The sequence below is a fragment of the Eptesicus fuscus genome, chromosome 23, assembly GCF_027574615.1.
Source record: "Eptesicus fuscus isolate TK198812 chromosome 23, DD_ASM_mEF_20220401, whole genome shotgun sequence".
NCBI classification, from domain to species: Eukaryota; Metazoa; Chordata; class Mammalia; order Chiroptera; family Vespertilionidae; genus Eptesicus; species Eptesicus fuscus.
In genome coordinates, this window is record NC_072495.1 from 14,706,455 (window position 1) to 14,734,433 (window position 27,979).

At 43.0% G+C, this 27,979-nt stretch overlaps 4 protein-coding genes and 1 non-coding gene across 7 annotated transcripts; 2 read left to right on the forward strand and 3 right to left on the reverse strand.

Moving 5' to 3' along the window:
- Positions 1-12,125, reverse strand: LOC114231891 (prostate and testis expressed protein 13-like). 2 transcript variants are annotated; one of them, XR_003617890.2, is made up of 4 exons: positions 12,015-12,125; positions 11,423-11,633; positions 531-671; positions 1-219 (listed from the first exon to the last, which is right to left on the reverse strand). XR_003617890.2 is itself a non-coding variant. In XM_054712536.1 (4 exons), the coding sequence occupies exons 1-4, from the start codon at positions 1,199-1,201 to the stop codon at positions 35-37; spliced, it is 369 nt and encodes a 122-aa protein (XP_054568511.1). In that variant the 5' UTR covers positions 1,202-1,237; the 3' UTR covers positions 1-34. The 2 variants fall into 2 exon arrangements, 1 of the variants encoding a protein (XP_054568511.1); XM_054712536.1 differs by lacking the exons at positions 11,423-11,633; positions 12,015-12,125 and adding exons at positions 1,028-1,051; positions 1,183-1,237.
- On the reverse strand, positions 1,589-2,482 carry LOC103286937 (proteasome subunit alpha type-6-like). The gene is given in 2 exon segments (XM_054712535.1): positions 1,589-1,938; positions 1,940-2,482. Coding segments are annotated over 2 exon segments (744 nt in total). The 3' UTR covers positions 1,589-1,737.
- Positions 11,822-25,911, forward strand: HYLS1 (HYLS1 centriolar and ciliogenesis associated). Of its 2 annotated transcripts, none has more exons than XM_054712534.1 (3): positions 11,822-11,872; positions 22,452-22,569; positions 24,769-25,911. In XM_054712534.1, exons 2-3 carry the CDS (start codon positions 22,556-22,558, stop codon positions 25,748-25,750), a joined length of 996 nt encoding a protein of 331 aa, XP_054568509.1. In that variant the 5' UTR covers positions 11,822-11,872; positions 22,452-22,555; the 3' UTR covers positions 25,751-25,911. The 2 variants fall into 2 exon arrangements, with proteins under 2 accessions (XP_054568509.1, XP_054568508.1); XM_054712533.1 differs by lacking the exon at positions 11,822-11,872 and adding an exon at positions 21,032-21,115.
- On the forward strand, positions 13,895-14,033 carry LOC114231970 (small Cajal body-specific RNA 11). Its single transcript, XR_003618004.2, has one exon. It is a non-coding gene; the product is annotated as a small Cajal body-specific RNA 11 (non-coding RNA).
- PUS3 (pseudouridine synthase 3) lies at positions 18,556-27,978 on the reverse strand. Its single transcript, XM_008142565.3, has 5 exons — positions 27,688-27,978; positions 21,336-21,754; positions 20,658-21,223; positions 19,598-19,788; positions 18,556-19,459 (listed from the first exon to the last, which is right to left on the reverse strand). The coding sequence occupies exons 2-5, from the start codon at positions 21,708-21,710 to the stop codon at positions 19,149-19,151; spliced, it is 1,443 nt and encodes a 480-aa protein (XP_008140787.2). The 5' UTR covers positions 21,711-21,754; positions 27,688-27,978; the 3' UTR covers positions 18,556-19,148.
- Position 27,979: the final 1 nt, after the last annotated feature.

Below are 27,979 nucleotides of genomic sequence, written 5' to 3' on the forward strand. Positions count from 1 at the left end.
TGTGGTTTAAAACTTAATTATTTTATTTTGTTGGTCAAACAATTCTGTCTTTATCTTTTGACACATATTCCTTTGTAGTTTCTGGTATATTATTAGGGTCATTGCACCTGTCATCATGAACGCAGCAAAATGTTTCTCTCAAGAGATCATGGAATACCTGGAACATTCCCGCTTCACAAGTTTCACATGATAGTGTTGTATAACGATATAGATACCTCCCTAAAGAGAAGAAAAGCAAACGTGATCACCTTGCTTCCTCTCGCTATCTTCCTAGCAATGACTTCTCTCCAGAACCTTGTCAGTTTTCTATAGGTAGTCTGGAATGAATCCAGGGCTATGTCTGCATCTCATCTGTCTCTTTAAACAGGATCAGCCAAAGACATCCACCTCCCACACAGTCTTCACCCCAAGTCTGTGTATGGAGAATCCCACTTTCCCCATTCTCTCCCAGTCTCCATCCATACCTTGACTCCAAGAATTGTGGGCTCCATTGGTAATATTTTGTGTCTCTCTCTTTGACCCTCCCTTACCTGTAAGGCGATCATAAAAGTACAAGTTATCTGTGCGACAGCTCCTGTTAGTCGCCGCTGCATTAATCTTCCAGCAACTTTTCATTTCACCGATGCAGTTGTATCCATCAAAGACATCGCATTTATGGCAAAATCGAACCCCTAAAGAAAGATAGTAAAGCTTTAAAGCAGAGCTCCAGGAAAAGTGGTTCTACTTCTGAATCTCTCCGACCTGTACACATTTTTATTGAGGTGTGCAAAACTCACAAAAATAAGTTGAAACCAACATCTCCCAACATCTGCCAAAGGTCCTTACTCTTTTGAGTAGGGAACAGTTATGACCCTTCCTGGAGCCAAGGATATCACCCCTACCCAAGGCTGGGGGCAGAAAGAAGACACTAGAGCAGGGAGGAGAGAAGAGTGGAGTCAGGGAGGGCAGAGGGACAGTGTGTAAAGAACTCAAGTATGTCTGTGCCCTCTTGCTGCAGCATTATTTATCCAAGGATGGCAAACCATACATTTTGTGGTCAGGACTCTGTCTCCTGTGAAGAGAAGAAGAAAAGTTCTCCATGAACCATTCTGTAGCGTCCCCAAGAGTCAATTTTAGAAACCCCCTCCCTTCTTTCCCATACATTCTCTCCCAGCCCTCATTGCCTCCCTCACCAGGACTCACCTTCGTCCATGAAAAGCATTATGAATATACCCAGCAAAAGCACTTGGAAAATCCAGGAACCCATTCCTGAGAAGGACCCAGTGGGAGGTTGCAGCTTTATTTATTCCTATCACCTGCCCTTAGGCATCCCACTAGAATCACAGAATCATAAATTTCAGATCAAACCACCTGAATCCTCTCTAATGTTCCCAGGAGAGGGTACACACTGTCTTTGTTTGCATTCCCCCACCCAGACACCACATTTAGTTTTATTAGATCCATCATAAGATAGTAATTAACGCTGGTGTAGAATCTCTCTACCTTGTACCTCTTCACTCCGGTGGTAAGTCTGTTTGTTGGTCTACACAGACCATGTCTCACTTCACATTTATTTATTTATTTATTTGTCTTCCCCAAAAAGCACTGTTTTTTATTTATACAGAGCCCTAATGACTTCAGTGGCAGGAGGAGTGGGAGAGGTTCCTTTTTCAATCCAAGGGCCTCCATAATGTTCATCTGTTGTTACCAAACACACAGGCAAGTGGCGTAGTGGATTTGGTAAACTGACTACAATGTTTAGTCTCTCTCTGCTAGAGCAACAAGATGAGTGTCAATCTCTGTTTCTGTAAGACTCCTGAATTTAGGATTTTCAACTGTAAATACTCCAACTTCTATTTCTGAAGGTTTGAAATCAATTGATAGAACAGTAGACAGGCAGGTAATCGCAGTTTCCACTGTCTGTTCAAATGTCCAATCAAATTTCTTCTTCACTTTTTTTTTTTTCAAGAAAGCTGGTTGACTCAGTTTGTTGAACACCTGCTGCAGTGGCTTTAAACCCACAGTAGTAACCTGCAGGATCACACTTGTACACCTGAGGGCCTTGTTCTTCATCTATACCAATTAAAATCATACAACAACCAAGGGGCCTCATTTCAGCATTGTGTGTGTAGACCTGAGAAATATCAGCAATTCTTTTACACAGCATGTCCACAGGAATCTCATAGCCATACTTGTATTTCCAATTAGCTGCCTCATAGCGTGCCCTCTGTACCTGGGATCTGCTGTCAGCTGTCATTCCTGTCATCACACAGCCAATGTTTTCAGTTATCTTCAATAAGTGAGTCACTGTGCTGGAATCCAATAATTTGTCAGGTACTTTCTTCTGTGTGACGATTACTACACAGTCTTTCCCTCTGACAGCTACTGATGTAAGGCCACCCTGGTTAATAGCCTTAAAAGCATATTCTACTTGGTAAAGCCGGCCCTCTGGTGTAAAAATGGTAATGTGGCGGTCAAAACCAGCGCTCGAACCACAGGACATGTTGAAGCAGCCACTACTTCAAGAACGGTCTCTCTCCACATTTATGTGGCGTCCTTTCAGATATAACAAAGCTGGGGTCACCGTGCATCAGTGGGTTGCTCAGTCCCTTTCAGGTACCATAATCTCCAACAGTACTACAACCCTCACAAAGTAGGTCACCAAATCAGAGCCCAAGTCTCCAGTTATGGTCTGACCTCCCAGTGTAGCACCATCTCTGAGGATGGATGAGACAGCCCAGGAAAATCGGGTGGTGGGAAAGGATGATCTCAACTGCAAGTTCGTTCATTACTTTTTTCCAAGGGAGACAAAGACCATAAATAATTACAGTGGGAGAGACTTTCACTGAGTGTTACGGGAAGAAAGAGAAATAAATATTTCGATTAGTCTCTAGAAAGGGGGTACAGAGGGAAAGGAGGCAGGGCTGGAAATGAGCTTTTCCATCAGTTCCTTGCCTTTACCTTACTTCCTCCGGATGGTGCAATGTATTTGTGCCATCCATCTTTCATCTAGTAAGTGTTAACTCACCAGGGAAGCTTTTCTTATATATATATTTTTTCCATGTTTGCTTTTTCTCCAGAGTACTAAACCCAGTTTTCATTCTATAGCTTCTCCTTATTGATGTTTATTGTGTCTCTCTCCCCTCATAAGAATGAAAGCTATACAAATCCAGGAGTTTCACATGTTGTGTTCACTGCTCTCTCCTCAGCACCTAGAGTAATGCCTTGTACATATCGGATAATCAAAAGTATTTGATGAAACAATGAGTGGCTTGGTTAGTATGGTCAACCTGAGAGACACAAGGGAATGGTGTCTCTATACTGACAGCCTCTAATTCTAAGTTTGCAGGATGGCATTCCTGACCTTCACTGAACTTGCAGTTAGTAGTCACTATGGGGAAGACAGGCAGAGATGATGGCAGATTTCCCTGTCTTGGGGAGAGAGTGAGTTTAGAGCCGGTTTTCTGAGTGGGTTCATTCAGAGACACGCCACACGCACGTGTGACTCCTCACATAATCTTCACTGTCCACCGGGTGCTACCTCCCTGCTGTGACTGCAAACAAGTTACTGAGCTTCCTTAGGCACACACAAGGACTATCAGAGGTCTATCTGATATGGTTGCTGGGACTGCAAAAACTCTCACACATGGGCCATGGCAAACATTAAGACCCTACTTGGCATTGAACATCTTTGGGCATGTTCTGCCCTTGTTCTCTTGGAATTCTCTGAACAACCTCATAGGTAGGAATAAATGACCTTGTCTTATAGTTGAAGACCAGGGGTGCTTAGAGTGAAAGTATTTTCCCCCAGGGAACAAGGCTTACATCTGTCTGATTCAGTGGCCACCATCTTTGCCCTACATCTCACTTACAATCTGGAGAAGGGTTTCCAGGGCTGCAACTCTGGAGCAGCTCTACCCTGAACCATCAGATGACAATGGGAAGAGAGGGAGAAAAAGGCAAAGGTCATCTTCATTAAAAGAAAAAAATCTCCCTCTGCCTGGCAGAGGCCACGTTCATGAACAAAGCTCCCACTGAAATGAAGGGGCCTCACAGCCTGGCTGATGTGCCGCTGCCTGGAAGGAATCCCCAGAGGGACCACCTTTGGGAGTCTTCCCTCTGGAATGTGTGAGACATAGGCAGCAATCTTGGATATTAGTCCCAGAGGGTTTGTGCTCAGAGCATCAGCTTATGCCTCTGAGCAAAGGACCCTTGTGCCTGGGAAGATAGATGCTCCTTGACCGGGGCAACTGGTAATGAAAATCTGGGCGTGAAACTCAATCTCCATACAAGCCAGGTCTTTCTCCTGTGTTTGCCCTGGTCGCTTTGACCAACTTTATTCTCTGAATGAAAGTAACAGAAATTTTGGAAATAAATCTAACTTATTAAGGAATAAATAAAATTCCCTTTATGCCTTCAAATCTGAGAGAAACAATGTGAACGTTTTTCCATAGCTTCGCACAGGATTATTTCTATACACATATCAGACGTTCATGTTAACAAATGCTACCACAGTTGACATCATACAGGCTGGGGCAAAAGTAGGTTTACAGTTGTTCGTATGGAAAATAATACAATAATTAATAAATAATAACCCAAGAATAAACTGTTTTGCGTACTCACAACTGTAAACCTACTTTTGCCCATCCCTGTATATGTGCTATCATGACTTTTTATTGTGGAATTTTCGCCCTTATCACTGTCCCTCCGTATCCCTCCCAGACTGCCTGCGAAGCCCAGAATAGAGAGGAGGCTCGGGAGCTGGTCCCCAAGTAACCCCTTTAAAATGGCTGCTACCTGAACCTACCTTCCAGATTCAGCCAGAAGCCTCAGCTGGCTTCTCAGTTTTCCAACACCTGTTACCCCAGGATCTTAGTGTGGGCCACAGACAGATCTCGGGCACCTGGGGCCATCCCTGTCTCCCAGGGTACAGGAACATGTGCTGGTCACCTGCTCTTTCCTCCCACCTCTGTATCTGAGCCCCCAGAAGTAGGTTCCCAGGCCTCCCCTGAGGCCTCTCCTGGGGCCAGAGTCTGCATCTTCTCCCCTCCAGCCCTGGCTCCATCCCAAGGCCCTGTTGCTCTTTCCTAGATGGGGGCTGAAGTACATCCCGTCCTGCCCAGAGGCACAACCGGTATCCCATCCCCTCTTGCTACAGAAGGAGGGCAATGGATTTGAGGCCAATGAGGCTCCTTTGTAGTCAGCCTAAAGTTGGTTTTCTGTTTCCCCTGAAGGGGGACAGTGTAAGGGCGTGAGACACGGGGAAAAGTAAAATGAAAACAACACTGTTCCCAAAGAAAGTTTCCTGCATTCAAAAATATCCTTTTCAACCACTTCTGCAAACCATCAGCACAACCCCTGGCCCTGCGCAGCGGGAGGGCGCCTGCGAGGGGAGTCATCTGGTCCAGCTGAGTCAGTGAGAAGACAGAGACTCACTCTATGACTGGGCTCTCTGAGAGGCCCGTCCCACAGGAGAAAGGAAGTGTGTGATGTGAGGACGGTCACATTTCTTCTCCACGGCATATACTCTGCTTCACATCCACGTCTGCAGGAGCAACGGCGCTAGCCAACAAGTTCTGACACTTGGATCCAAGCTCCCTCTAGCAGCCTGGATCCAACCCAGAACATTGCCCTGGGTGCCTGAGTCTCACCCCGGAAACCCTGACCCACCCTCTCCTCCTCCATGGCCTGCCCAATTCAGCCTCCTGACCTAGCCCCGTTCACCCTCCTTGAACTGTGCTCCAAACCTTCTAACCTTGGTCAGCCTTCAAGGCACCATTTTACCAAATGTGGAAGATACAGGAGTTGGGCACAGAAGCAACGTAACCCAATGTCTTTGTGTATGAGAAGCCAGATTGAATCAAAATGTCGCCACACTGAAAGGGTGTAGGGAGATTCTAATCAGGTCTCGGTTATCAGGTCAGGGGCCATGTCCATGGGTGGGAGAAGTACGGGATGTGCATTTGGGGTCAGACATGGATTCTGAGTCGCCACTTTTCATTAGTTCACCACCCCCTAGCACCGTGGTCGGCAAACTGCGGCTCGCGAGCCACATGCGGCTCTTGGCCCCTTGAGTGTGGCTCTTCCACAAAATACCACGGCCTGGGCTAGTCTATTTTGAAGAAGTGGCGTTAGAAGAACTTTAAGTTTAAAAAATTTGGCTCTCGAAAGAAATTTCAATCGTTGTACTGTTGATATTTGGCTCTGCTGACTAATGAGTTTGCCGACCACTGCCCTAGCACATGCCGGCTGTAGGAGCTTAACTCATTTAACATGGTAGAAAGGGGATCAATTGCGGGGAGGCCAGGACTAACAACAACTAACTTCTTCACAAGGATTCCTCCAAAGATTTTCTTCAGGACAGCATCTCCCAAGGCTTTTCCCAGACTGAGTCTCAGTCTAAGGGGGACAGGGCTTTGAAGCCATTTCCTCATGCCCCGTACCATCACCCCGCTCCTGCCTTCCAGTCCGGAGTTCTAAGACTAACCCACCGCACTTAGGAGTGATGAGTGCAGGGTGGGAGGCTCCTGCAAGACACCCCCAAACAGCAGTTCTCAACCAATATCCATGACTGCAGTCAAGTGGATACTCTTCACGTGCCCTCCCTACGACAGGCTGCTGGGACGTGGGCTAGTCACGCGGGAGAGGAGGCCCTGGAGGTTACTGCTCCCTAGCTGTAGCCTCTGCCTGTTCTCGCCCACCCAAGAAAACCCACAAACAACGCCCATGAGGTTTTAACATTGGCCTTAAGTTGACACAAATGTGCTTTGAAAGTACAGCGGGAAGAATGTAGGCTGGCAGCAGCAAACGACACCGTGGGATCCATTGTGTCTATTTTCCCAGCCAAGACTGAACTTGGTGGGTGCTCACCAGGGCTACCCAATTAAAACCTGTGCGGTGGGGCTGAGTTAAGAAAATGAAACGCGTTGTTTTGCTAGTTTTCCATGGAAGCGAGAATAGACGTTGGAAACTGCAGCCATCAGGAGCCACTCTCTGAGAAGGTCACACACAGGGCCAGAGAGGGCCGTGGGCATGGGAGTGAGGAAGAATTTGGCAGTGGGGGTGGGTGTAGGAGTGACCTGATAATGGTTAACTGCTGGCAGGGCTTGGATTCGGCGTGTGTGGGAGTGGGCAGGAAGGTCAAGAACAGTGTCTTCTACAGTGACTTTTGAAGATGGAGGCTCAGGTTCAGAACAGATTGGTTCCTCAGCTGAGTGAGCAGCAAGCATATGAAGGGAGCTCTGATTCACTGTAAGAGGGTTAGAACCGTTGCTCTGCAAACCAGGGCAACCACAGACGGAGGCAATATTCAAAGGATTGTACTAGCATATAACCCCAAAGGCAACTCGACTGAACTGTTAGGGGATGTTGTCCCTATAGCTCTTCCTCCACCTCCTTTTTACCAAATGCGTCAAATACAGGAGGAGCTGGGCACAGAGGCAACAGAACCCAATGTCTTTACTTCGTGTGTAAGAAACAAGATTGCATGAAAATGTCACCACAATGTAAAGGGTCCCTTGTCTTTGGGATTTCCTGGAAATCTGAGTGACTCTCTAGCTGCCCAACTCCTAGGCCCAAGGAGTTTTCCAGGAGAAGGCATAAAGGGGCTGGTTCAGAATTACTAGAAAAGACTCTATTCCTAGACCACGCCTGAATGCCGAGTCACTTCTACCACCCCACCGCCAACCCCCACCCCATCCTGCCACCTTACACCTTTGCTTTCCTGAAGGCCTGACCTGGAGTTCTCGCATATCTTCCTATCTCGGGGGGGTTGGGGGTGGGTGGGAACAAACGTCAATTCTTCAAGTCTTTCCACAGTGAGTGAATGAAAGAGAGCCTCAAAGTCGCAGCACTGTTTACAAAGGGACTCAGCTCTGAAGTGCTGTGATTATGGCATTTGAAATCGTGCCCGGTGCACCAGGCATCCCTCCTGGGCCTCACTTGGTGGGACTATTGCAACCTCTGTGTTGTTTTCCTGCCTGTAGTTTCTTGACCTTTCCGTCTAATTAATAACATGCCTCTTCCCCACTGAAACCAAGGTACAGCAAGGGTGAGGTTAATGACAGTGTCCCCTCTGCTTACCCAGCAGCCAAAGGAAAAGACCTATTATTACAAACAAGCACATCCGACCCTAGATCATAGAGGCCAAGTGAGATTCAAAACCGGGCCTATATCAGATATGGAGAAACCGTTAAGGGCCTGTTTGACGATCGGACACAGAAGTATATCCCTCTCAGCACCGTGAGTGACCAGAGCCAAAGCGAAAACTTTGTGATGTTGAAAGAAAAGGCTGGACCCAACTACAACGTTGAATTTGCTACCAGCTCTCGGTGGCATAAATGATCCAAGAATCGTTATTCGTCACATATTGTGAGTGAGTGATGAGTCTGCAGTTGCGATGTAAAGGCAGCTGAAGAATTTTTGGAAACTCTGGGTAAGTTTGATCGTAGAAGGAAATTACTGGCCAGAGAAAATATTTAATATGGATGAAACCTCCCTATTCTAGAAATGAATTGCCTGAAAGGACTTCCATCCATTATGGAGGCCAAGTCAATGCCAGGTTTCAAGGCTTTTGAGGACAGGATAACAGTCTTGCTTGGGGGCAGTGCTGCAGGCTATAATTGAAACCTTTGTGATCTGGCACCGTGAGAACCCCAGGGCCTTCAAGCATATCAATAAGTACACACTGCAAGTGTACTACTGGAGCAATAAAAAGTAATGGAGCCTGGCCAGTGTGGCTCAGTGGTTGAGTGTTGACCTATGAACCAGGAGGTCACGAGTTCAATTCCTGGTCAGGGCACATGCCTAGGTTGTAGGCTCAATCCCCAGTAGGGGGTGTGCAGGAGTCACCGATCAATGATTCTCTCTCATCGATGTTTCTCTCTGTACCTCTCTTCCTCTCTGAAATCAATTTATATATCTATAATAATGAAAGCATAATATGCTAATTAGACTGGACAGCTGAACGACCTTCCAGATGACCTTCCGGACGAAGCCAGGGATGCGAGGGTCAAGGCAAACCACTGCAGCTGTGAGGGCCGAGTCCTTTGCATGAATTTCATGCATTGGGCATCTAGTATATATGTATATGTATGTGTATATATATATATATACATCTTTTTTTTTTAAATCCATGGATGTCTCAGCTTCTCTTCAGATGCCCCCCTGAATTGTTATGCTAGTGAAATGGAGAAATGCTGTCCCAAGAATAACATATCTTTCCTGATTTTATTGCTGATAATGCTCCCAAACATCTGGAAACAGAAGCCCTCTTAACTTTCTATCCGCTATTTTCTTGGGGTGGGAAGGTGAGATGGGGTGAAAAATGACTATAACAAAAACTATCAAATGGGCTTTGAGTTTATAACATCTTCCTGCTTGTAATACTGGAAATATGACTTGTCTTTTATTTATTTTTTTATAGGAGAAAATGTTAAAGGTAATAATTGCTGACATTACCAACTTGTCTAAGATCTTCAGTGAGTTTAGTAAAATTACTGAAATGGGTTATTGTGTTTTTTTAAAAAGGTAATTTTTAAAAAAGATTTTTTTATTGATTTTAAAAAAGAGAGAGTGGGGGAAGGAGAGGGAGAGAGAGAAATATCGATGTGAGAGCAAAACATAGACTGGCTGCCTCCTGCATGCCCCCAACTGGGAACGGAGCCCACAACCAAGGCATGTGCCCAAACTGGGAATTGAACCAACCAATCAAGTCACACCAGCCAGGGCTGTATTTTCAATATCTGTAATTTAAGTTAGAGTGAAGGAGGAAAAGACATATTGGAAACATCAGTAAATAAATGAAACATCACCAACATTTTAATCTAAAGAAATATGCAGAATCCAATTGTCTGGAGAGACCATTTGAGTGATACCATCTGGAACATGGTCTTGCTTTATTAAGGAGGGGAGGGAAAATATTTGCACCCTTTTAATTTTGGAATGTCTAGGATTACAAAGTACCAAAATGAACACCAGATAGTAATTAAAAAGTAGTGATCATTCAAGTTTGGTATAATGAAATCTCTTATTTTCAAATAAAATTGTTTTCCCTTATTTCCGTGTTAGCACAAGCTAATATGGTAAAGGCACAGCAATAGGAGTATTTATGCACATATGTGGAGATGTGGTTTGAAGACAAATGTCAGTTATTAACTTTTTTAAAGAAAATATTAAAATTCCATTTCAATTGAGTATACACGTTAAACTTTCCTTTCTGTGGTCTATCATTACCAAAGATGCTTGTTGACACAGAAATCTGCACTTTTATTTTCTAGTAATTGCAAACCACTGAAGACTTTTAATCAGGGGAGTGAATGAACAGATTGTTTTAGAAAAAAAATAACTCTGGGAGCAGTAGAAAGGAAAAACTTAGGGATAAGGGTACTGAAGGGATGGAAGACAGTTGAAGTACAAGAAGTGTATCCGTGACTGTGAGATGGAAGGAGAAGACATTCTAAATGACTGATATCTTTTTTTTTTAAATGAGATGTAAAAGATAACTGGAGAATAACTGTGAGATTTCAAAGTTGGGCATTAGTGTATGAGTTAGAAAAGCAGAGAGTAAAGGCATTTGATGTACCTGCAAAATATTCCAGGAGATGTCCTATGGGATAGTGCAAATTGCAAAAAAGCGATCAGGTCTATTACTTCGCAGAAGTATGATTGACATGACCTGGCATTTGATTTGATGCTCCAGAGAAGGAACTTGGACACTGTCACACACTGCTGGTAAGTTTCATACAGTCATTCTTGAAAGCCATTTGGCAACAAATATCAAAATCCTTAAGAGGAGCAAACTCATTATACCAGAAATCATACCTCAGGGAATGCATACTAGAAAAGTAATGGTGAATTGTTCCAGAGAATTAACTAATAAAAATTAACTTAGCATGTTTATAATAGAAAAATAATTTTAAAAAATTACCAAATGTCCGGTAACAGGAAACGAATGAAATAAACTAAGATCCTGCCCGGAGTGGTGTTGCTCAGTGGTTAGAACGTTGGCGTATAGCCTGAAGGGGCGCGGGTTCGATTCCCGGTCAAGGGCAGGTATCTGGGTTGTGGGTTCGCTCCCCACTCCGGGTCGGGATGTGTGCAGGAGGCAACCAGTGATTGTGTCTCTCTCACATCAAAGTTTCTCTCTCTCTCCCCTCCTCCCTCCTTCCCTTCTACTCTCTCTAAAAAGCAATGGGAGAAAAAAAAAATCCTCTGGTGAGGGTAAAAAAACAACTAAGATCCTTACATATTGGAACACTTCGCCACTATTTAAAATGATGTTATAAAAATTATTCACATACATAGGATGTGCCCTGAGACAGAGAGAGAATAAGAGGTAACAGAGCTTCGGAAAGGCCTCCACGCGCGTCCGAGCCTTCACGCAGAGCCCGCGAGGCAGGACTCGGTGGACGGGCGGAGCGCGAAGGCGGGATCGAGAACCCACCTGCCGCCACCGACCCCGCAGAGTCGGGAAGGGTGAAGACTGATTCAGGGAGGTGGACGGAGCGCTAAGACCGCCGCTGACGGAGGCTTGAGAGTCCTCCCCTCCGCGTCCCGTCGGCATGGCGACGAAGCGACGGTCCAGCGCTCGCGCTCAGACGCCGCGGGACTCGGACGCGCCCCTGTCACGCGCCGAATCCCGAACTTCTTCCCGCCTGAGGGGCGGGACAAGAAAAAAAAACCATAAACCAATCAGAATGTAGAAGCGAAAGGCGTTTACCCTCAGGACCAATGGGAGCGCTGGAAGGCGGGGCAGAGGGCGCCGGTTGGTTGTAGTGATTTAAACCTCGGCGTCCGGCGGTTGAGCAGGCAGTGCGCCTGCGCAGGCTGCGGGACGCCAACTGATACCTGCGGAGCTGAGGAACTGGGTGGCGAGCGGCCCTCGGCGGGGCGGGTAAGCGGGACAGGGTGGGAGAGGTGGAGTGGGGCCCAGAGGGCTGCCCGGCTGCTGGGGAGAGGTCGGGGCTGAGTCCGCGGAGTTGACTTCCCGGCCCGGGTACCGATGCCCTGGCGCGCTGTCCGGAGCCCGGACGTACCGACTGCCCGAGTTCGCAGCGTTCTCAGATGCTGGTTGCGGCGACGCAATGGACCCTTGGCAGCCGGAGCCCCCCGAGGTCACGGCGGCCGGGGTTTAGCGAGGTGGACGGGCCAGGGGGCGGGGGGGGGGGGGGGGCGCAGCGAGGGAGCCGGCCTCCCCTGAAGCGTCACAAACAGATGACACCCCTCGTGGGCCAGGTGGTGGCGACTCGGTCTTTCTGTAAACTTGAGTGTAAAAGGCTTCTCATCCCCTGGTTACCCCTTTTTTGAACGAATAGGTGTCACCGTGCGAGCAGCTCTTTCCCAGATGTAATAGGGTAGAGTGTGAAATTCAACCCTACAGCCGCCTAGAATGAAAATAAACCTTCCCTCCGCTCCTGATGATAAAAATTATGCAATCGTAATGTTTTTATACGTAAATCAAGCAATATTAGGTACATATAAAGAAGAGTGGCCCTAACCAGTTTGGCTCAGTGGATAGAGCGTCAGCCTGCAGACTGAAGGGTCACAGGTTCGATTCTGGTCAAGGGCATGTACCTTGGTTGCGGGCACATCCCCAGTAGGGGGTGCGCAGGAGGCAGCTGATTGATGTTTCTCTCCCATCGATGTTTCTAACACTCTATCCCTCTCCCTTCCTCTCTGTAAAAAATCAATAAAATAAAATAAAAATAAAAAATAAAAAAAAAGAAGAGTGGAATACTGGAAATTCCATCAGCCAAAAAACAAACAAACCCTCACTTTTGGGTTTATTGCAGATGTATTCATTATGAATATATATGTACATGGCTATACTTAACACAAGTATTTTTTATATAACAGTATATTTTGAATATAGTAAAGCATATTCACTTAAAAAGCACATTGCGCCTTAGTAATGTTTTAGGAACACATGTCCGTCAAATGTAGACATGCATTATCCCTTTTAATGCATGCATGGTAACTCTTGCATGCATTATTTAACCGGATATTAAATAACCAATCCTGTAATGATGGACATCTGTCTTTTGAATTTCTTCATCATCATAGGATAGCATGATTATTCGTTCATATACTTGTTTACATTCTTATCCACTTTGTGGCCTTAGAATAATTCCTGGAAGTAGATGGCGGCTTAGAAATTATGGTGCAATTTAAATTCTGATTGATAATGTCAAATTTGTCCTCCAGAAAAACTGATATACACCTCCCACCCCATCCACACACATATAGAGGGTGAGGTTGCTTTTTTCTCTACACACTGACCAGCACTGGATATTGAAAATTTTCTAGAAGGATGTCTTAATACTTTTATTTGCATTATTAATGAGACTAGAGGCCTGGTGCTCAAATTTGTGCACAGCCTGTCCAGCTGGGCTGGCTGGGGGAGGGGGGTGGCCATGGTAGGTTGGCTGTTGGCCCTGCCCCTGATCGGGGTGGGGAGGCCCAGTTCTAGTCGCTTGACTTTTATATATATAGATTAAACATCTTTTTCTATGTTTATTATTTTTTTTGGTAAATCATTTGTCTTATTTTGCTGGTGTATGTATCTTTTTATTTATTAGCTTTCTAGAGGAATTTAAATTAGCAATTTTTAACCTGGTACAAATATTTCCCCTAGTTTGTTGTCTCTTTCGATTACAGTCCTTTTTGAGGGTATTTTTTGTTTTGTTTTGTTCTGATTTTGTGGTACATAAAGCTGCATGCTTACCTCCCAAAGGTAGAGGAATTTGATTTAACTCTGCAGTAGCCTTCCTGTAATAGTTAGAATACTGATCCAATGTACCCCTTCCACCCTTGAAATCCTTTCTCTTGAAATTAGCTAAACCTGGGACACCACATCGCTTAAGATTTTTGAAGAGAAGGTACTTTGGGGTATTTTGGTTAATACTGTCTGTAATTCTTGTCCTGGCTATGCTTTCTCTGCTCGCCTGTGCTCAATTGTAACAGGGGAGTCTGGCAGGACACACAGCAACCTCCCTCTCAGTTTAGGAGGGCTGTCCTGAGTATAGGGCTGGCTCTTAAAGGCATGAGAGGACAATTTAAGATGAAGGGGGGAAAAAAGTGTGTGTGTGTGTGTGTATGTATATATATGCTGTAATTTTTCAAAATATAAGGTGTTCTAGCCTCTATATAAGTTTCCTTATAAGAGAAAGGATTATCAGGTCTTTTATTATAAAGAGTTTCTCTTTAATATAAAGAACTGGCAGTTACCTGTGGACCTTACTAAAGTTTAGATTTTATTATTTGCAAACACCTACCCTCCTATGTTCAAAAGGAATGGGAGTGTGCTATAATTAAAATGCAAATAAAGTAACATATTAGTCACTATAGCAGTGATTTCCAGCAGCTGTGCCACAGCACACTGGTGTGCCACAAGAATTTTTATTTATTTATTTATTTTAAAATATATTTTATTTTATTTTATTTTTTTTTTTTACAGAGAGGAAGGGAGAGGGATAGAGTTAGAAACATCGATGAGAGAGAAACATCGATCAACTGCCTCCTGCACACCCCCTACCTGGAATGTGCTCGCAACCAAGGTACATGCCCTTGACCGGAATCGAACCTGGGACCCTTCAGTCTGCAGGCCGACGCTCTATCCACTGAGCCAAACCGATCAGGGCATCCACAAGAATTTTTAAAACATGCAATACTTGTTTTGTCAGGGGCACTGGCCTCTTTTCTCTTAGATTGTCAAAAAAAAAAAGAAAAGAAAAGAAAAAGACAACAGCCAACACAATAGTAGTCCAGTGGGAATGAATAAAAATTATACCTATTTTTTTTGTCAGATCAGCAAAAAATATATTTTTTGGTGTGCCGCAGAATTTTAGTAGTTAATGTGTGCCAGGAGATGAAAAAGGTTGAAAATCACTGCTATATATTATAGCACACAAAAGAATCTCTTTGGCTGTGGTGCTGGAACCTCTTCTCACCCAGATTCCTATTCCATTTCTGTCCCTACTTCAGTCTCTGCTTATCTTTTTAGTAGGTAGGTTTGTATTGCATAAACATTGAAATGGTGTACTTCTCACAAAGCTCCATTTTGTTTGTGTATTCATTGATATGTAAAATCTCATTTAAAGTTCAAAACCTATTGAAATAATTCCTTCCATTTTGTAGTGAAGAAAGTAAAATCTAAGCCCTACTTGACTTCTAACGTTTATTTAGTCCCTACCATGGGTCAGAGACTTTGAATTTATACAAACATTTCCTCACATAACTGAAGTAATTCTAAAGTTACAGTTTGGGATTTCTCTCTTGCTTCTTCTATGATGATTGTCCTGAGTTTTCTCCCTATGGTAACTACCTAAAATAATGTCACTAAAAGCTTATTCTAGATTTGATAAAGTATAACCTACTGGAATGGATTCACTTAAGACCTAAGACCTTGATCCTCTGCTCTTTGCTTCTATAGACTCTCCCAAACATGACATTTTATTTAGTGCTTTCTGTCGCATGTATCATTTCTTTAGAGTTGATTTTTAAAAATAAGGAGTAATTTAATTTTTCGTTCTGTTTTTTTGTTAATCTTCACCCGAGGATATTTTTTCCCATTGATTTTTAGAGAGAGTAGAAGGGGATGGGGAGAGAGAAGTATTGATTTGTTGTTCCCCTTACTTATGCATTCATTGGTTGATTCTTTTTTTAAAAAAGTAATATTTTTATTGATTTCAGAGAGGAAGGGAGAGGGAGAGAAACATCAATGATGAGAGAATCATTGATCGCTGCCTCCTGCACGCCCCCTACTGGGGATTGAGCCCGCAACCCAGGCATGTGCCCTTGACCGGAATTGAACACGGGACCCTTCGGTCCGCCAAACTGGCTAGGGCCATTGGTTGATTCTTGTATGTGCCCTGACAGGAGATCAAACCTGCAACCTTGGCATATTGGGACAACACTCTAACCAACTGAGCTATGGGCCAGGGTTTTTTTTCCAATTGCAGTTGATGTTCAATATTATTTTATAGTTGTTTCAGGTGTACAGCATATCGGTTAGGCAATTATAATTTACAAAGTGATCCCCCTGATAATTCTAGTGCCCGCCTGGTACCATACAGAGTTATTACAATGCTGTGGACTATATTCCCTATCATCCCCGGGACTATTTTGTAGCTTCTTAGCCCCTTCTCCTTTTTCACCCAGTCCTCCCACTCTCTTTCCATCCGGCAACCCTTAGTTTGTTCTTGGCATCTATGAATCTGTTTTCTGTTATGTTGTATTCTTTAGATTCTACATAAAAGTGAAGTCATATGGTATTTGTCTCTTTTTAACTTATTTCTCTTGCAAGTGGTAAGATTTCATTCTTTTTTATGGCCAAGTAATTGCTTGCATTGCTTCTGTATTTTTTTTTTAATTTTTTATTATTAAGGTATTATATGTATACATATCTTACCATTGCCACCCCCCACCCCACTCCCATATATGCCCTCACCCCCCAGAGTTTTGCATCCGTTGGTTATGCTTATATGCATGCATACAAGTCCTTTGATTGATCTCTTATCTCCCCCACCTCTCCCTAACTTTCCCCCTGTAATTTTGACAGTCTGTTTGATGCTTTACTGTCTCTGTATCTATCTTTTTGTTCAAGTTTATAATGTTCTTTATTACCCATAAATGAGTGAGATCATGTGGTATTTTTCTTTCATTGACTGGCTTATTTCACTTAACATAATGTTCTCCAATTTGCTTCCGTATTTTGGCTATTGTAAGAAACTCTGCGTATATCTTTTCCAATTGGTGTTTTGGATTTCTTTGGATATATTCCCAGAAGTGGAAATGCTGGGTTATGAAGTAGTTCTATTTTAATTTTTTAAAGAACATACACAGTTTTCCATAGTAACTATACCAATTTGCAATCCCATCAACAATACAAGTTGACGTATACTTCACTTTTCTTATACTATTTAAATTCTAAACCTGGGACTCTTTCAGTGAAGTCTAATATGTCTGTAGCCTACCCATTACTAAGTTTGTGCACTTATATAGAATGTTTACTATTTATGTTAGTATTGTTTGTAATTGTCCCATATGTTAGTTATGTTTTAGCTACCAGCTAGAGGATATAGAGCATATTTTTATACTTGGATTTTTCAACATAGGTAGGAACATGCTACTTGTTGGTTGGTAAATAAAATGTTGGATCTCATATAGTATAATCATAATTGTGGGTAAGTAATACACTCTGCAATGATGAAAATTGTTATACTGAGGCAGAAGGTCTGAGTTCATTTACTTGATGTTTATTATCTTTTTTGTTAATTCTCTGAGGATATTTTTTCCCATTGCTTTTTAGAGAGAGGGAGGGAGTGAGGAAGAGAGGAGAGAGAAAGAGAAAGAAAGAGAGAGAGGGAGGGGGAGAGAGAGAGAGAAACACCGATGTGAAAGAGACATTGGACGGGGGGCAGGAACAAACCCACAACCCAGGTACGTGCCCCATGACTCTGGTTTGTGGGCTGATGGCCTAACCACTGAGCAGAAGGAGGAAGAGAGAGGGATAGAAACATCAATGCAAGAGAAACATCATCAATTGGCTGCCTCTTGGGGATCAAGTTCGCAACCCAGGCATGTGCCCTGACCGGGAATCGAACCCATGACCTCTTGGTTCATGGATTGATGCTCAACCACTGAGCCACACCAGCCCAGCTGAACTCCTTATTTTTGTTGTTAATCCTCACCTGAGAATATTTTTTCCATTGATTTTTAGAGAGTAGAAGAGGGGGGGAACACTTATGAATAAACATTGGTGTTTATAAGTAATATTTGAGGGTTAATTATCAACTTTGAGAACAAGCAAAGCCCTGCCTCATTTTCATGTCCCAGTGTCTTAGATGTGCTTTAAATCTGAAAGCTGGGAGTTCTGACGGCCTCCCTACTTGTGAACCTCATAGTCATTCACCCAAAGGCCTTTTGCTTCTCCTTTCTTAATCTCAAATTCATGTACATCTCTCTGTTCCCCTTACTACAAATCTAATCTAGGCCATCGATTTCCTTGATTATTCCAACAGCCTCCTAATTGGTCCTACTGTCTTGCCCTCTTCCAGTCCACAGTATCCACAGAGCTATATTTGTGCTACCCAATTCTGGCTTTTTAACCCCCCCCCCCTCCCCACCCCAGTGGTTCCTCAAGATAAAACTCTAAGCATTTTTAGGAAGGCCTACAAGGCTCTATGGATAGGACCTTTGCTTACCTTTCTAAACTGTGCAAATGTTGGCATCTTTAACTCTGCTCCCATTTGTTCTACAAGATTCAGCTTGGATATCGTTGTAAGAGCTTTCCTTAAATCACTATAAACTGCCTGGCCTGTTTCTTTATGGCCTGTGAGCTAACAATGTTTTTTTATATGTGTAAAATATTGAAATAAACAAACGTATTTCAAAGACCATTTGTGGCTCACACAGCACTAAACTGATAAGCTTTGTAAGAGATGCTGTGCCTCATTCAGTTAGGTCACTGTCAGGAAGTATTGTGCCTGGCAGTGCACACTGCACCAATTTATCAAATATTTGACTAAATTTCATTTTTTTAATGTCCTAGAAAATAAGACATGCTCTTTATGCTAATTCAGATGGGTAGTGAATATTTCATTTGCTTTTGAAAAGGATAGCACAACAAATTATAGACACTTGCAGGATCAGGTTTAATAAATTTGAACATGAGGCACAGGTTTCCAGGTGTATGTAAATACATCTCCATTTTACATCTGCTTTTGGCTTCTTCCATCTCTTAATGCTTTTAGACAGGAATGAATGTTTGGTTTCCTGTTGAAGCTTGAACATCCTTAAATAGAGCGTATGGTCTTTTTGGTTTTGTTCTTTTAAGAACTGATCATCTGAATTCTTTAGGACTTATTGCAGTAAATTTTGTATTTCCTTTTTACCCACCTACCATTAGCTAGTTGTTGCTTCCTAGATCCTGGAGAGTTTTCTGTGGTTAAAGGATGCTTTTATTGATGTTTTTTGTTCTTTTTTTACAGAGAGGAAGGGAGGGAGGGATAGAGAGAAACATCGATGGGAGAGAAACATCGATCAGCTGCCTCCTGCACACCTACTGGGGATGTGCCCGCAACCAAGGTACATGCCCTTGACCGGAATCGAACCTGGGACCTTTCAGTCCGCAGGCCAACGCTCTATCCACTGAGCCAAACCACTTAGGGCTAAAGGATGCTTTTAATTTCTGTATCAACACAGACTCTCTTTGTTGGTTTCTCTAAAATAGCATTTTCTTCCTCTGGCGAGTCATTACACTCCCTTTTGGCTTTTGTTTCTGCCTCATTGAATAAACGTGGGTATTCAATGCGTCCCCTACGTACGCAGTGCTGGATCCGGGATTCCAATCCTTGGCATTTAGGACGATCCATTAGGGGCTTATATGTGCGCATTTTCACTCCTTCTACAAAGGCACTGGTCTGCTTTATGACAGAGGGCTTAACATTTCTCCATTCTATTACTTCATCCGTCTTTGTTCCTATAATAAGTACAATCAATCATTACATGAATACTTTACCACAATAGAATCACCTCCAAACTTTATATAAATCTACCTCCCCATAACCATGTATAATTTTGGTACTGGTAATTTTACCCGTGGATTTCCCTATCATACCTGTCTCACAGGGCACAGCAACAGACTCGAGTCCTTGCAGCATACTATATAACACGTGAGTCTTAACAGCTTGATTAGCCCACTGTTGTTGTAGGTAGGTTATATTGAACTCCTGAACCTCCTGGTCATAGAGCCACTTGATATTTTCAAACTTACAGTCATACAAGACTAGAGGAAATTCTACAGCCATACTAGAGAGGAGACAAAACAGCATGAGAATACATAGCAGCCATCCAACAGTTCTTGAAAAACAAGGTTAGTTGGGTTAAAAGGAGGGGAAAAACTTTGTCAATATTAAGTATCTAATAGTTAAGAAAATACAACACTATCCCTAACTTTCCACAACATTATAACTAAAAAAAAGTCAAACCATGGGGCAACTGGTTAGGTTTGGTCTATACTGGGGTAAATTTCAATGGTAACAAGTCACCTACAAGTGAGTTCACTGGGCTCCATCATATAGCTATAAAATTTAAAACAGCTGGTGGTATTTTTCCAAACTTGTCAATTTTGCATAGTATGAAGTAGAAACGTATAGATTTCACTGCTTAGGAATGAATTATTGGTCTGTCTGACCTCAGCCTGCTCTCAAAAGAAAAGTCAGCTGTTTTTCTTACTTTTCCTACCTTTCCTATAATTTCAGAAACTGAAAATTAGGAAAAATTCCAAAGTAGTAGTATGATTACTCCATAATACAAAGCAAGCAAGATTTAATATGAATAGTTTGAATGCTTACTATTTGACTTTAACAGAACCTAACAATACCTCTTAACATAAATTCAATGGGGGTGGGGGATGTAGAAATGAATGTGCTTTTATTTAAGAGGCCTGGTCCAAACACCTATTTCTTATTCCTGGGATAGGAGTAACAGAAGAAAAATCAAAGATACTCTTACATGTTCATAACATTCTACAAGTTATACTAAAAGCTTCATGAAGAAAGACTCAGTGACTTAATTATTCAGACAATTGTGAGGATAGAAAGATATATTAGAATATATTTCAAAATAATCTAAAAGCAATGGCTGTTTTGTTAATATATATTTATACTTAAATTTACCTGTATTGAGGTTTCTGGGGATTTTTCTCTATGTTTAGCAGCTCATCGATAATCTCTGGCTTCTCCATTCCTTGGCCAATCAGAAAAAGGATAGCCATCATACAGCGGACTTGATGATAAAGGAACGCCTGGCCAGTCACTTCAAACTGACATAACTGGAAAGGTTCTTGCCATCTGTCCTCAGCCAGACTCTGGCCCACTAGCTGTACTTGAGCAGACAGAATAGTCCTCTGAAAATTGATCACTCCATTGGCTACATCCATTTTACATAAGTTCCTAAAATCATGTGTGCCGACATACTTCTGAGCTGCACAGTTCATGGTTACAATGTCTAAATCAGCACGAGGGAAAAAGTAGCGGTAAGTCCGCTCGAGACAACTGAACCTAGCACTGAAGCTGGGCTCCACAGGGGCCCAGGCCAACACACGGATGTCTGGAGGGAGCACCCGATTGAGAATGTGAGTATAACGGATCTCTTTAGCATCATCGTTGATTTCATCTTTTAAATTAAAATCCTCTGAATCCCTGCCCTTTGGAAAGTGAGAACGAAGGTCCAGAGAAATCACCTGTGGAATTAGAGAAAGATAATGTGTTAGAGATACAAATATGAATCCTCAGTATGCACACCTAGAATATATTGGTATTGCTGGCTTTGAGAAACAGTTTAGTGGTCCTCACCTGTCCAAAGGCACTAACTCCTTTGTCTGTTCGTCCACATCGGTGATACTTGGATGTCTGTCTGCTTTCTATTAGTCGAGTCTTGGTTAGAGCCTCAAACAGTTTCTCTTCAATTGTATTGTTTGTGTTTTCCTGACTGGCAAAGCCCTGGTATCCCCAGCCCAGATAGGCTATCTTTAGGGCTACATGTCTTTGACCATGAGCACTGAAGTCAAATGCACGCTTAGCTTTTCTAGCTCCTGAAGCATTTTCTCTAGCATTTGAGTCCTTGGTGTTGGCCTGTTCTTTTTTAAGTCTTTCTATCTCCTGCTCTAGTTCTTGTACTCTTTTTAGGAGTTTGTCAGTCTGGATTCTGTCTATGCCATTTTCAGCCATGATAAGAACTCCAGGAATAAATGAATCATAAGGGTCCGCACTACCTGAAAAGAGAGTAAAAGGGATAGTTTTAGTGTTGGTTCCTTTGATCATGTCAGTAGCCTTCAACTATGTTCAAATAGTATCTAAGAGTTAATTTAATGCCTTAAGGCTTAAGCAGACTTTTGCTCTGCCCAGGGATACAAGCATTACCTTAGTTATTAGGGTTGACCACCCACAGAGATTATTCTTTTTCATCTGTGTAGCCAATTTAAAGGGGAAAAGGAAAGTAATATAAAAAATGTTTGGCTAGCATTGTTAAGGTTTCAATAGTCAGAATTTAGGGAAAATGACTGTATCTTTCATATCTGTATTCATTAGCTGAGATGATTAGGGACTGATGTTACTGATATTTTCCCCCTAAAACATTTCCTTTTGACTTCTCATTACATGTGTTCAATCTTTCCCATCAAAATCTGTTGATATGGCCCTGGCTGGGGTGGCTCAGTTGGTTGGAGTATCATTCCATAAACAGAATGTGGCAGGTTTGATTCCTGGTCAGGGCACATATCCAGGTTGTGGGTTCGATCCTTGGTCATGGCACATGTGGAAGGTAACCAACCGATCAATGTTTCTCTCTCTTTAAAAAAGTTTTTATCTTTTGATATGGAATGTATGTCTACTGTGTCTATTGCTTTCCAGTATCAGATAAAACTAATAGCTTACATGTCCTATCATCTAATACTAAATTCTGTCTTAAAGGTGGTACAATAGAAGCTAGCCTGATTGAAGAAATTTGTCAATGATCGTACTTTATATTGGAAGTAGATCCTGGAGTCAAGATTTTCCCACTTTAAACAGTTTTGATGGCAGAAAGAAGGTAATTAAGCACTGTGATCCTTTTTAAAGTCAAATTTAATGCATGTTATGAAAAAAAAGATCATCTGAGGACAACTGTACTACATCCTTAAAAATGGTACTAGATAACCTATGACTGATGGTTATGTTAGGTAATAGAAGATCATCTACACATCTGTTCTAAGGCTGACTATGCTATGTAAGTCTAGGTAGCTCATTTTGTTTTTTGCCCTTTGAGTTTCTATATCTATGATAGATTAAAAGTTTACATTTCAAACATATAAGTATAAAAGTGCTAGAAGAAAACATGAAATAACTTTCTTAAAATCTTAAGAGTGGGAAAGGGCATTTATGCTTGCACAAGTATGTAAAAATTTATAAGATACACATTGTAACATTCATTTTTTAACAACAAAAGACTGTAAGCCTACAATAAATCAATCATGGACTAGCTGAAAAATTACAGTACATCCATACATTGGAATTCTATGCAACGCACTAGCTGTGTAGTCTTGAGCTAAGTTATTTCATCTCTCTGACTCATGTTACTCGTCTGTGAAAAGATAATCAGAGTACCTATCCCAGTTATAGGATTGCATGAATGAATATAAAACACACAGAACAATGCTGGATACATGAAGTGTCCTTCTCAGTACAAGTTAACAATGGTCATGAAGCCTTATGCCCTATATGCGTGTTTGGCAAACTGTGGCTTGCGAGCCACATGCGGCTCTTTGGCCCCTTGAGTGTGGCTCTTCCACAAAATACCACGGCCTGGGTGAGTCTATTTTGGAGAAGTGGTGTTAGAAGAAGTTTAAGTTTAAAAAATTTGGCTCTCAAAAGAAATTTCAATCGTACTGTTGATATTTGGCTCTGTTGACTAATGAGTTTGCCGACCACTGCCCTATATCATGCAGTCTCAAGCTTTTCTTATGCCAAAACTCACCTATCCTGACCTGTGAGCTACTAAAGGTGGCAAGAACTAGCAGGCAGTAGAAAGTAGGAGTGAATAAGAAGAGGGTCGAAATGAAAGCAGGATTCTCCAGCCCAGCTGGTGTGGCTCAGTGTTTGAGGGTTTGATTCCGGATCAGGGCACAAACTGGGGTTGTGGGCTTGATGCCCTGTAGGGGGCCTGCAGGAGGCAGTCAGCTGAACATCTCTCATTAATGTTTTGCTCTCTCTCTCTCCCCCTCTCCCTTCCTCTCTGAAATCAATAAAAATATATAAAACAAAACAATATTTGAATGTTTTAAAAAATAAGGAAAGCAGAATTCTCCAGAACTAAGTTAATGCCCCTGCAAACTGTTTCCATACTATCTTGTACTAATCTGTAATTTATTATTTAGCTATTATAGTTATGACTAGAGGCCTGGTGCACGAAATTCATGTGTGTGTGTGTGTGTGTGTGTGTGTGTGTGTGTGAGTGGGGGGTGTCCCTCAGCCCAGCCTGCACCCTCTCCAATCTGGGACTCCTTGAGGGATGTCCGACTGCTCGTTTAGGCCCGATCCCACAGGGTCGGGCCTAAACGGGCAGTTGGGGATCCTTCTCATAATCCAGGACTGCTGGCTCCCAACCGCTCGCCTGCCTGATTGCTCCTAACCACTTCTGCCTGCCAGCCTGACCACCCCCTAACCACTTTCCTGCCAGCCTGATCGACGCATAACTACTCCACTGCCAGCCCGATTGCCCCCAACTGCCCTACCCTGTCAGCCTGGTCGCCCCTAACTGCCCTCCCCTGCAGGCCTGTGTCCCACCCAACTGCCCTCCCCTGCAGGCCTGGTCCCACCCAACTGCTCTCCCCTGCAGGCCTGGGTCCCACCCAACTGCCCTCCCCTGCAGGCCTGGTCCCCCCTCAACTGCCCTCCCCTGCAGGCCTGGGTTGCCCCCAACTGCCCTCTCCTGCAGGCCTGGTTGCCACCAACTGCACTCCCTTACAAGCCTGGTCCCTCCCAACTGACCTCCCCTGCTGGCCTGATTGCCCACAACTGCCCTCACCTGCTGGCCATCTCATGGTGGCCATCTTGTTCCACATGGGGGCAGCCATCTTTGACCACATGGGGGTGGCCATCTTGTATGTTGGAGTGGTGGTCAATTTGCATATTACCTCTTTATTATATAGGATTGCCTTAGCCATTTTTCATTTCACTGACAAGAAGGGAATGAACAATTTGTGAGATAGAAATTTATTATTAGAAAACTGATCAGTGTTTTCTCTTGCAGAAGGCCCTACAATGTGAGGGAAGCAATGGAGGAACTCATGGGACCTAGTGGACAAAATTGGGCCAATATGGATCCAGAAGAACAAATGTTAGCGGCTGCTACAGCTTTCACCCAGATCTGTGCAGGGCAGGGTGAGGGAGATGTCAGGAGAGAAGCCTGGCCTACCCAATATGATCCCTACAGCAAAGCTTCGGTAACCCAATATGATCCCTACAGCAAAGCTTCAGTAACCCAATATGATCCCTACAGCAAAGCTTCAGTAACCTCAGGAAAGCGACATGCTCTTCCTGTGCAACTGCAGTACCCACATGCAAAAAGTAATGTCACCTCAGAAACAGTCTCGGAGGCCTCCCAAAGACCCCGAAAGCCAGTGATGAAGAGAAAGGTGCTGCGTAGGAAGCCCGATGGGGAAGTACTAGTGACAGATGAGTCAATTATCAGTGAATCAGAGTCTGGTACAGAAATTGATATGGATCTCTGGGATTTAAGACAAAGGCTGATGAACCTTCAGTTCCCAAAAGACAGGGAGACCCCTGTTGATATTTCAGAAAAACTTCATCTACCACATGAATACCAAGATCAGCTCAATAGCTATCTACAAAGAGAAGGAATGGGCCCTCCAGCTTATGAACAGGACCTGATTGTTGCCAGCCGACCAAAGTCCTTTATTCTCCCAAGGCTGGACCAGTTAAGCCGAAACCGGGGCAAGATAGACCGGGTAGCCCGCTATTTTGAGTACAAACGAGACTGGGACTCAATGCGATTACCTGGTGAAGATCATAGGAAGGAATTACGCTGGGGTGTCCGAGAGCAGATGCTTTGTCGAGCAGAACCTCAGTCCAAGCCTCAGCACATATATGTTCCAAACAATTATCTAGTACCAACTGAAAAGAAAAGATCTGCCCTTTGTTGGGGTATTCGTTGTGACCTTGCAAATGGTGTCATGCCCAGGAAGCTTCCCTTCCCTCTTTCTCCTTCTTAAGTCTTTTTTTTTTTTTTTTAAACCTGTCTCACAGGGTTGTTTGGGATAACATGGCATTTTATATCTTTCCTTTTATTTAAATAGAAACAACTAACTTGAAAGACCATGGTACATTATAGAGCAAGGACTTCACCCATCATTGGTTTTTCCTAGGTGTATATCACACTGGTATCAGATGCCACTTAACTGCCAAATCATCACTCTCAAATCCAGCAATGCAAGAGAAGTCACACCAGAGGAAGAAAACAGACCTGGTCTCTCTACTGTCAGATTAGTAAGCAAAGTCAGCTAACACTGTTTTTGCTCTATACTCTTTTTTTTTTTTTAACCTTTGACCAGCGTGAGTTGCTGTTTTTAATAGTTGCTGGGCGTTAAGCTTATCCATTAAAGGATTTTGGAAATCTGTGGACTTGCCCTTATTTTTACTTAAATATTTCTCAAAGTAAGATGATCTCAAACCTGAGTTATGAGTCTGCTTCCAATTGTACTCCCCATCATACTCTCATCGCCTAAACAATGAGCCAGAGGGAAGGAACAAAACCAGCCCTTCACACACACAAACCTAAAGAAAAAAGGTAACAGCACAGCTATCCTCCATTAGTAAATCTAGATAACTGTGTTAAATGCTTTCTTAATAGGTGCTCAACAACCGCACTATGACGTACAGGATTCTAGCACAAGTTTTGTTTCTAATTATTGAAATGTTTGGCCCAAATTTTTATAATTTGCCACTGAGGTTGTCTTAGAAATATGCCTGTCACTTGAAGGCTATTCCCACTCTGCAACAGAACTTCAAACGGCTAACATCTGGAACTAGATGCAGACAAAGAAAAAGAAATGCATTTGACCTATTTGGGTACAATAATTCTGCTCACTTAAATTGGATCTCCTTGTTCTTGACTCTAATCCAATGAGGAACATCTACAAACTGAAGGTTGTCCCTTTTAACATAAGAAGAGTGAGTAGTGATAGCAGAAATAGTTTGTTCGTTCAAAGGAAAACAGTTATGTGACAAAAATGAATAACCTTACCTATATTCTAAAATACATTTTCTCCATGTTTAAGCTACACCCATTCATTCACTCAGTTCCACTGCTAGGCATTTATCAGCAAAATAATCAGTGACTCAAAGATAATGTACTGCAAATAAGTAAAAACTGCAAGCCACAATGGTGAGGTTAAGTAGAACAGCAGTCATTGAGAATCATGGGAAGCTAATGGGAAATGCAAATTAAGTGAAAAATAACCTAACACTGGGTAGTGAGATTAAAGGTAGTTTTTATTTTCTTTAAATTTATATATTTTTAAGAGTTAAAAGCCACATGACAGTTTTATATGCAAATCAGCAAAATGCTCAAAGGATTTACCTTTATCTCAAAGCCCAATATTTCAAATCAGAAAGTTTTCGAAGTGATTATCTAGTTCAACCCCTTATTTAACCAAAGAACCAGTCCAAAGGGTTTAAGCGCGGAGTAATCAGATTTGTGGCCCCAGTCTCCCGAGTCGGTACAGTGCTTTCTCCAGGACATCCTACCTTCCTCTGGGTGAAGTACAGTTCCCAAGCGCACACCTACCACCTGGAAGGGGGCTGCCAATTACCGCACAGGTATTCGTGCATTCGGCCACGCATTGCCGGTAAGCACTAAAGCAGCCATTAATTTCAACACATTTTTTAAAGTTAAAAAGATTTTAATCTCGAAAATATTAGTAACTAGTGGAGTAGTAGAAAGGGCATTCCCGTGATAAATTTAACTAAACCAACGAGGGAAGGAGGGGTAATACCCACAGGATCAGAAAACACGAACCTATAATCGCTAATATCAGAGAGCAATCCCCTAAACGACCTGAAAAGTGTCGCCATGCCTTCCTCCCACCCACAACCCACCGGGAGCCCGAACCAGTACCAGCATTTTGTTTTATGAGCAAACAACTCTCACCGAGACAGCAGAGGCTTCACTCCACAGTCCGAGGACCCTGTAAGAATCGAATTAAAGTAACCGCTCCTCCTGTGGCGAGTTTCCGCGAGGAGCTCCAAGAAGCACTGAACACACACCCAGGTCCCACTCCCGTAAACCGGCACTTTCCTGAAAAGATCGAGGAATGAAAAGGGAGCCGGGAAGAGAGAAACGTCCAACTATTGGTCCATTCGTCCGTTCCTCTTCTGTAGAACCCAGAAGACAACCCACCCTCCAAACCCCACGTTTACATTCCCATCTTGGGCCAAGCGGC